Source organism: Erigeron canadensis, chromosome 1 (assembly GCF_010389155.1).
Source record: "Erigeron canadensis isolate Cc75 chromosome 1, C_canadensis_v1, whole genome shotgun sequence".
In the NCBI taxonomy this organism is placed as follows: Eukaryota; Viridiplantae; Streptophyta; class Magnoliopsida; order Asterales; family Asteraceae; genus Erigeron; species Erigeron canadensis.
The window spans coordinates 30,851,507-30,861,399 of NC_057761.1; the positions used below are offsets into that span (position 1 = coordinate 30,851,507).

At 34.2% G+C, this 9,893-nt stretch overlaps 1 protein-coding gene across 2 annotated transcripts; it reads right to left on the reverse strand.

The window, feature by feature from the left end:
* Positions 1-1,197: 1,197 nt before the first annotated feature.
* LOC122584878 (protein RDM1-like) lies at positions 1,198-4,779 on the reverse strand. Of its 2 annotated transcripts, XM_043756951.1 has the most exons (4): positions 4,664-4,779; positions 3,550-3,581; positions 2,581-2,751; positions 1,198-1,693 (listed from the first exon to the last, which is right to left on the reverse strand). In XM_043756951.1, exons 3-4 carry the CDS (start codon positions 2,732-2,734, stop codon positions 1,326-1,328), a joined length of 522 nt encoding a protein of 173 aa, XP_043612886.1. In that variant the 5' UTR covers positions 2,735-2,751; positions 3,550-3,581; positions 4,664-4,779; the 3' UTR covers positions 1,198-1,325. The 2 variants fall into 2 exon arrangements, with proteins under 2 accessions (XP_043612886.1, XP_043612885.1); XM_043756950.1 differs by lacking the exon at positions 3,550-3,581 and having other exon boundaries at positions 4,664-4,778.
* Between the last annotated feature and the right edge of the window lie 5,114 nt (positions 4,780-9,893).

A 9,893-nucleotide genomic window follows, 5' to 3' on the forward strand; every position in this document is an offset into this window, starting at 1 on the left:
AGAGTCGTCTAGACGAGCAGATCTTCTTAATTAAATCCCCCGAATAGGAAAGTCCCTTTGCCAAAACTTGGCTCAGAACTTCGGGTTGCAGACTTTCAGGTAAAACTTCTTCCTGGTCCATCCTAAATCACACCAGTGGCCCTTGGTTGGAGATTTCTAGTTAATCGGGGTTGGTCATTAAAAGTAACAAAGCAAGATTCATTTTATATATTTTCTATTTTAAGAGGACACAATCATTTCCTTCTAGATGATTAGAAACATGTAGAATTAAGGTCCATACCCTAATCATATTTGTAAAAGTAAGTAATATCCTATGACTCAATACCGTCTTTCAGGGGTTATGAGTCTTTATTACGCCTGCGATGGAAAGGTTGAGATCTTCCTAAGGTAGAAAAACTACTTTCAAGTTCTAACTTAAGGTAGAAAAAGACCCCGCTCTTGTAAGGAGTGAGGATCAAATCTTTGACCGTGTTGATCCAAGCATTGCTTGTTCCCTAGTCATATTTGCAATATTGTATTTACGTTTTGAAAAAGAAAAAAACATATGTGTTTGTTTTCAGATTTGGAGATTTATTTTCTTCATGCTTTGGATGTTTGTGATGACGATTTTCATTTACTTCTTTCTACGCAAAACGAATGGAATTTGGATAAAAAAGATGGCCATAACTTGGAAGGAGCATTGGTATTGGAAAAGATGTCGAAAAGGATTTATATAGAAATATAGAATGAAGTTATTAGACCCGAACTTGAAGAAACAAGACAAGAAAAGGAGGGAGGTGGTAAATTACAAATACCGTCTATCTTGTCTTACACTTTTACAAGTATCATATGCCTTGTCGCCGGACTAATTTTAACCCAAGTTCGTCCCTCCACCAAATTTTTGTATCTAAGTTCATTCATTTCACCAACCGAGTGGATGAAACTACCAGCCCTGCACATCAATCTCTTTCCCCTTGCCATAACGCATCTCTTTGGGATTTAGTTTGCTTGCAAAGAAATAATGGCATGTGTTTTGTAAGGTTTGATATAATTGTGTAATTTGAATGGCAAAAGTCAGCAATTATTATAAGATTTCAAAAGTCAAGTTAGCAAGCAGTATCGGAATTACTAGGTTAATCTTATGGACATTGACCATTATAAATATGAATGGCTTCTTCTGCCATGGATTATCAAAATATAATAACATGGTAAAACCTATTTTAAAACCATACTAAATTAAAAAACCACAATAACTAACAAAATGATTTTGTTTGATATCACAAGTTCTAATTCTGCAAACTAAGCTACCAAAGTCAATTAGTAAGGGGAGATTACATCAACAGCCTTCATAACTGGGGGAAAACTGAATCAATAGAAGCGTTGTACATGGGATCGGCTAACCATAGTTTAGCAAGAAATTGATAAGAGGATGTGAGCCTGTGAACTTCTTCCATGAGCCAGATGTTAGTTTCCGCTTTACATGGATGGATTATGGTGTCTAATGGTTCTGCTCTGATGTCAGCATCGCCTCTCAACTGATCCCACTCTTTTACACGAACGTTAGTCAGGTAATGCAGTGGCTGCTGGTACAATTGTTTCATCGATTTGGCTAAACCACTCCATGAGGTGAATGTTATGACTGACCCGCGTTGAGCTGGAATCGGGATTTGCTTCATGTATTCTTGATACATTTTTGCACTTCTTATCATTAGTTCTGCATCAATATCAGATTTTGGTTACCCTTTCTCAGATGTATACCAAGTTACTCAAAATCAATAGAAGAAATTCGCAAAATTCATATATTCTACTACTGCAGCCTGATTAATTACGATCAAATTTGAATTTTGACGTCTACATAATCTAAACTGTTTCCTCAATATTATTTTAACGGATTGCTTAATGCTTCCATCAATCCTAGAATTTCCCTTGCTTGAGTTTGATGTATTAACCAAAATATCAAAATTTTGTGTGTTCTTACCCTTCCTCCATATATGTGACACTAGAAACCAGAAGCATATTCATTATCTAAAAACCCCAGATTAATTCATGAAATGTAAATATGACTCTCCACAATCTGATATCCCAATAACTCAATACAGGTAGAGGTTGCAATTTTGACCTGATAACTTATGAGTCGATCGATCTGAATAGTGTTTTATCTCAAAACGGGTCAAACGAAATGGATTAGACAGTTTGAAAGTAGACCATAGTCTACCATGCATAGAACCTTCAAAGTCAGTATTATTTTTATAATTTGTAATCATATTACATACACCAATTATATTAACTTTTCTTAAAGTAAACAAACAACTGTTTGTGGGTCAATCTAACCGACTCTGCCCCCATTTCAACCCATGCTAAAGACCGGTTTCAACCTAGACCCACTTCGACCTTTATCCATTCTGCATTTCTTGCCAGCCCATCTTGCCACCTCTGTATATGAAATACAAAATGATTTGCTACATGTGCAAATGTGCTATATAGATATATTATGGATGACATTTTCTGAAGTTTTCACCATCTGAGTAAACTCAAGCCTACGGGAGTAAAAAGACAAACCTTACAAGCAGAAATTTACCATTACCATAAGAGAGAAATTACCTTCAGTTACTACAACTTTTTTGTCAGAAACGATAACTGCAGTGTCAGTTTTTAGCCTCTTGCCACCAGCAGGATCTTTGGTTCCATTGGATGCAGAAGGTTTATCATCTTCATCAGATGATATATCCAACGGAACAGGCTCAGTTCTTTTCATAGTGAATCACATGCAACCTGGAGGAAAAATCAATACACGTAAAGGATAGTTGGTAACTGATTTTCAATGATATAGCAAATTGCCAGATAAAAAACTAATTGATGTCTTCCTCAGTAGAAAGAAGAAACATACATTTGCACAAAAATGAAACCTATAAAATATATCTAAGAAAATTGAATATATTCATTGTGTTCTATCAAAACTGGAGGTGGTAGAATGGGTGGGTTGGGCAACATCCAAAGGGTCAAAACAAGTCATTATAAAAATCAGGCCAGGTCGGTGTGACCCGCTTAAATTTTCTTCTGAAGAAGCAAAATGAAATTTCAAAAACTAATATTAAAACTTCAACCATTATACCGATGCCCCGGGGGCTGTATATCGTTGTTGTACTTCAAATATTAAAACTTCAACCATCTATAAAATTTCAAAGAAAAATGACAATTAATAAAATCATTCTTACCACTTCAAATAACCCTACATGTAACATATCACCTCACTTATTAACAAATCCTTCAACATAGACACTAGATATGACACTAAATTATAACTGGGTATTAGCTTACAAAGGTATCTAACTACATCAAAAACACTTTAGCAGAAACGTCTATGGTAGGGTACAAACTACCAAAAAGCGGTAATGTGGGCATTATGGTGCCCACATTACAGCTTTTATGTTAGTATGGTACTCACATTAGAGCTTTTATGGTTGTGTGTTACCTATATCAGAAAGAGATTTTTGGTAGTTCATACCCGCGCATAGACGTTTATAAAAATGGATACTATTTAAAGTTTTTTTTTTGGGGACAGTTAGATACCTTTCCAACCTAATAGCCCATTAAAAATCCATCTGCAGAATTGAACACCGAGTTTCAGTAAAATATTAATGCACCAATCTTACTTAACCAACCAGTCAAAACAGGAAAAACTGCAGGAACGGAAAGATAAAAACAAATAAGATCAACATGCAAGAACACACAGTATACTACTTTAACTCCAAAACTGGTTAGGGTCTAAAGGAGCAGGTCACAGTGATTTATTTTTCTAAGAATTGGTCAAATAGTTCATCCCGATGGCCAGCATAAGGAGGGCGGTTCAAGTCGTTATTGTGAGTCATAGTTGCACAAAATTTTTCATAATTTGGATAAAAATCCACTTTGAGAATGCGGAAGTTGGAGTTTAGTCCTAAATCCAAATCAAGCAGTGGGTTGTAAGTTGTAACATACTAAGAGAGAATTATATCTCATCAACAATCTTATATACCACGATTCAAGAGATTTTAAAGACCACTAGACCAAGTTACGCAGTTGTGGAAGTAGCATATCGATCATACAAATGACACATTTGTATCACACATCTCTGGTTGAATTTCGAAAAAATTGAAGACAAGCTTAAGATCTAATCCAACCTTTCCTTAATTTCTAGTTTGAGAGACTACACGGGCTAACTTACTTACATAAAGAATTCATCTTTTCTAAAGCAGTGCTATACAAAAGGACTCGATGCACATACGTGTGGGATTTCATGGTGCTAGAAACTTACGACATCCAGTGTCAATCTAATGTGGCTAGTTTGGGTTGTCCAAAGACTCGACAATCAACGTTTTTGGAAATCTATGACCTCCACATTACAGTCTGACAGCAGGCCAGCTGAGATTTTCCAAAAAGGCGAAAATCAACTTTTTCGGAAACTTAAGACCTTGAGCAAGCGAAAAACCCTTAAAACCTCGAATACGCAATCAAAACCGAAGCACATTACAGTTAAACATGAAATCTAAGTCTCCAAAAACATACCCATATAATAAACAATCTATCACATCTACAACAAAATTAAGCTAACACAGTAATCATACAATACATACCCATATATATATATATAGGTAATTCCTACAAATAGATATAAAAAGAAAAGAAGGGGTTTTAATTAACTTACACAGAAATCTTGGGACTAATTTTTGTACTATAAATTGCAGTGCCCAGTTACTTACTTCACATGCAATTCAAACCTTCGATTCGTGTGTGTGTGTGTGTTGTAAAAAGAAGAAAAAGGGGAAAACTTAATGGGTGACCCGAATCTTTTACCCGACTCCGAAGGTATATATATAATTAAATTTGTTTATTTTAGTTTTATTTGATTTAGGTTTTTTTTTTTTTTACTTAATAAACTTAATAATTAAAAACTTAATCATTTAATTAAACTTTATGTTTTTTATATTTAATAAATAAAAATAACCATTAATTAGCTATATTTTATTTAATATATACAAATATTATTTATATATTCAATCACTTATACATTCATGTCGGCTTCATTGACGATTCATGATGCTGTGATATAGGATCAAAATCGACTTTCATTTCACTTAACTCATCAAAGCAAAGAGTGGCTACTAGATAGACAATTAGTTCCGAGACTAAGAGATTGAGCTATCGGCTGGTATCAGTTGAAGTCAACCATTCATTGCTTAATGAAAGAAAAAAAAAAAACAGAACTTTAGTCTTTGATGAAAGAAAGTTATATTCTTAAATTCATTTATCACAAACATATTTACTTAGACTTATATAGGGTGTTTCAAGATTTGTATTGTGTGATAAGTATATCAATATATATGGTATAAATATTAGAGGAAGAGTTATTTAAGAACCCACAAATAAAAAAGAACTCAAGAACCATTTTGGACCACACATTTTTTCCCTCTTTATCTCTCTTTAATTAAATAATAAAATTCACTCAAATCATTCAAAATGCTTTATCTCATAAACCGTAAATCGTTAGACGAAATAAAAAGCATGGGTAGTGTTAGAATTTCGTTCTCTTTCATTAGATATCCAATTCGATATATACTTTTGACGACTTTTTAATTTTCGTTTTTTGTCCTCTTGTATTTGTGTACCTACACATGTGTAGGATCATTGTTTTCACATGTAGATTAGTAAATGAACATATGTACACAATAATGAAGGTTAAGGGCGGAGCCATAACGGCTTAGGGCGGAGCCTGTTAGGTAGATTACCTATCATCGGTCACCCCCTATGACCTATCACACTATGACCTATCACCTCAATGACCTATCATCCCGACCAGCTTTGGTTTATTCATATCCTTAAGGGCGAAGCTCGCTCCGAATCATAATTTTTGTTCAACTTACACATGTATAAGGTTTGTGTAAGTACTAGAAAGAAAACAAAAATTAAAAAGTCGTCAAAAGTATATCGAATTAGATCTCTAATGAAAGATGATGAAATTTTAAGACTATCTATTTTTTTTTGTATCGTCTAATGATTTACGGTTTGTGAGATAAATCATTTTGAATGATTTTGGTGAGTTTTATTATTTAATTGAAAAGAGAAAGAATGTGTGATCCAAAATGGTTGTTGAGTTTTTTTTTTATGAGTTCTCAAAATAACTCACCTCATAAATATCATTTCTTTTTGATAAAACACACAATATGTGTTTTTGAGTTTATCGAATACTTGTTTATGGTTTGTTAAAAATCATCTTTCCAAATGACACTAAAAGTATTTTACAGGTAAAGTAACTATCACTAAAATAGGTGAAATATCTATACTTATCTAATAGAACAAATGACTCTTTTTTTTCTTAAACTTTCGGCTTTTGAAAAACCAAAAATACCTTCTCATGCATTACAAGAGAAGGAAAAGCAGTGGGTGAGTTCCTTGAATTAGGAGGGTCCTTGAGGGATTCTATATGGTCCCTTCAAGTTAACGATGTGAAGAATGGCGACACAGATTTCCATCTCATGCTCAGCGGGCCTCACACAGTTAAATTGAATCCCGAAAGGAAGCTGGAGTATGAAGTCAAACATCATGAAAGGCGAATACACAAATACAATAAGTTTGAGGTACGAAAGGAAGATGAGATACAAGGTCTGAAAATAAGTTTGAGGGTTTGTGAAGTTGCAAGGAAGAGGCTTGAGGGCGTTGCATATGCTAAAATATCTGCAGAAACACAATTACTAACAAGAAAGGAAGAACTTTTAAAGGAGCTTGAAGTCTTACGATCCCAAGTCAAAGATAGATTTTTAGAACCACCATTGGGATCTATGAAAATAGGGAAGGTTGATATCCCGCAATAAAGTGTTATGGTCCTTCATGACATGGGATGGTCAAGAGCCTGGTTTATCATCAGGAAGTGTAAAAGAAAAGAATGTATGCATAAGGAAGAATGCGCTAGAATGTGACATGATTCCAGCAGCAAGCCTAGCCAATGTCAATAGTTTAACTACGAAATTCATCAGGACAGGTCACCAAACTAGTGATAACTTTCCATCCGGAAGTTTTACGAGTATGATGTATCAGCTTGGAAAATGTGTGCTTCCATTTGTATCCATGGTGTGTATGAAGTCTGATCAGCTCAATATGGATTCTGATAGCAATGTAGAGATCATAGAAGCCCATGCAAATGCATATTGGGAGATAGATGTTGTGGAGTCTCGGTTGATGGGATTCATGAGAAAGAGCAAGCTCAAGTTTTGCAGAAGGAGTAATGGGGCATATCTTCAAAAGCAAGATTCTGCATTTGACACTAAATAAGCCGAACCAGAATTGCCAAACAAGAAAGGGTTTAAAATTCGGAAGCATTGGAAAGATTGGTTTTGGTTATTCTTGGAGTTGCATAAAGGGAGTGAGGTGTAAAATCGAGTCTTAAATTTATAAACAAGAACTACCTAATTACCGATTACTACACATTTGCAGGCAGTGTACCCGTTCATATATAGTATAGCTAAAAGGCAAGTCCAGGATCGAACACAGGGACTATTTATTTATGAAAAATGTGAGTTTAATGCAATTCTAGACGATGGGGGGTCTTGAAAACAGTTAGTTACAAACAAAAAAATTAAAAGACCATCTACTTCGAATCAGATCCACAACAGTTTGGGTTGCAATTAAAATATTTTATATAATAACCGGGTATCAAGCAAATCACTAGACAAGTTCACGTGGTACCACCAACCGCTAGCAAGTCCGTATCCTCTACCTAAAACCCCTAACCAAAGAGTTCCACTATAACTGTGAGCACCACCCTTTCTGTTTATAGTTTTCTTAATTCAGTTAGTTTGTTTGGTTATTTAAATAATAGCTTTGCCTAATGTGGGGTAACGTGGTACCACCAACTGCTAATCCCAATTGACAGATTAATTCTTATTACTACTGTATTATATTGTTCACTATCATACTATGAACTAGTGCTAATTGTTTATAGACAAACAATTAAAATCACATATGCATACAATCGGTACCACCAACGAAGCACACATATATCACCAACAATAATAATAACAAATGTCAGAATTAATTCATCGATCAAGACCACGGCAAAACATCAAGTGTACAACTAAAACATCACAACCATCACATAGTTACTTCACGTCATCTCGATAGATGATAAATGATTTAGCTACTCATAATAAAATTAATTAACATAAGAACAATTGATATTAAAAGAGAAAACATATTGTTAACCAAAACCTTGAAGAAAAGTACGGTTGCAATCAAGTCTTCCAAATAGTAATGTAATTCTATGATAATTAATTATTAAAGTAACCAAAAACTAAAAGAAATATGATGTAACCAAAAGATGCCGCAGCTCCTCTCTCGACTTTCTCCTCTCCGCTGCTGCTACTCGAACCAAAAGCCAAAAGGCTTTGCCTTTGGCGGCTGACCAACTTCACGCAAGACTCCCTCTCTCTAATTCGATGGACAGTTTATATATATTTGTGCACACGTTTTGTTCAACCGCCACTCTTCCCAGCCCTCTCTTTTTTCGTTTGGGCTTTAATTTGTGTTTAGCCCACAATCTTTATTCCATAAGTCCATAAATCACGTAGCTTTTTGTCTCTTTATTAACCTTTAAATTATGTTATTTGTAGAATTGTAGGTTACGTGCTCCATTTCCAGCCAAGCTCCTCAACAATCTTCTTTGATATTAAAAATCACATCTTTTAGCCCATTTATAGTTTTATACCATCAACCATTATTTAAAACTACAATCAACAAAACATATACTAAATATCAAAAGTCCATGAGATAAACATAATTTAACTATAAAAGAACTGATATCGAGTAAAATATATATATATAAAATAGGCGATATCAAGGAGCAATGAAGCTGCAAGTTGGATGATGTTGAAAAGAGGTTCTACGAATTTGATTTTTGAGGGCAAAAATCTTATAAAGGGAAAGTATTGTTACGAAGTAATTGTGAATAAGGGTAGATGTATAATTAGTCTGTAATATAGGGGGGTCTCTTGTAGCTTTTATTAGTTGAGGGGTCAAGTGTGTTAAGTTGAAACTTTGTTAGTTAAAGTCGGTTAGTAACCAATTGTAACACCCCAAACTTTTATGATTGACTTTTGACTTGTCAGTTAGTCAACATCAGGTTACGTCAAGTTATGTGCCTTAGATGAATTACGTGATTAAATGCTTATGTATTTAATATATGAAATGTAAGATTAATGTGTTAATGGGCAATACGATTAAAGTGATGAAAAGAATGATATATTATGATTAATAAAGTCACAAAGTGTTTCCGATAGAAGTTAAAGGTGGTTAAATATTCCCGTATGCGTTAAACGAGCAACTAGGTTACGAAACGAGTTATAAGAAAAGTGCAAGGACCTAGAAGTTAATTCTTGAAACTTGTTCCAGCAGATTTAGGGCTTAAAATCATGTTCCATGTGCTCTAAAATCATATCCAAATCTGTATTAAGTTTCACACACCAAAACCCTAAGTTTCTTCAAGTTCTAGTCGATTTCGGGGGTTTCCGGAAGGAATTTCGATTGCTTTTCGATCCATTAATCATTCCTACATTTATATTATCATTCATTGAATATTAATCAAGTTTTCAATTAGGTTTTGCCTTTGTAGGGTTGACCATAAGGGTTGGGGTTGCCCGATTTTGATTTTTTCGGTCAATGTTTTCATAACCGGACCGGATAGCCAACCAGTCCTCTTATCGGTTACTGGTCGGATCGGTCAAACTGGATATAAGAACCGGATGACATCATAAATAGTTAAATACTGTATATAATTATATCCACTTAATATGATAAAAAAATAATATCATTGAATTAATAATTGATAAATATAAAACATATTGCTTGTCAAAAATATAAAACATATTGATATGTTAAACTTGTAC

Coding starts and splice junctions, on each gene's coding strand:
- LOC122584878 (XM_043756951.1), bottom strand. CDS start 2,734: ATGAAAAGAACTGAGCCTGTTCCGTTGGATATATCATCTGATGAAGAT. Junction 1,694..2,580: donor AAAAGTTGTAGTAACTGAAG/GTAATTTCTCTC, acceptor ATATTGATGCAG/AACTAATGATAAGAAGTGCA.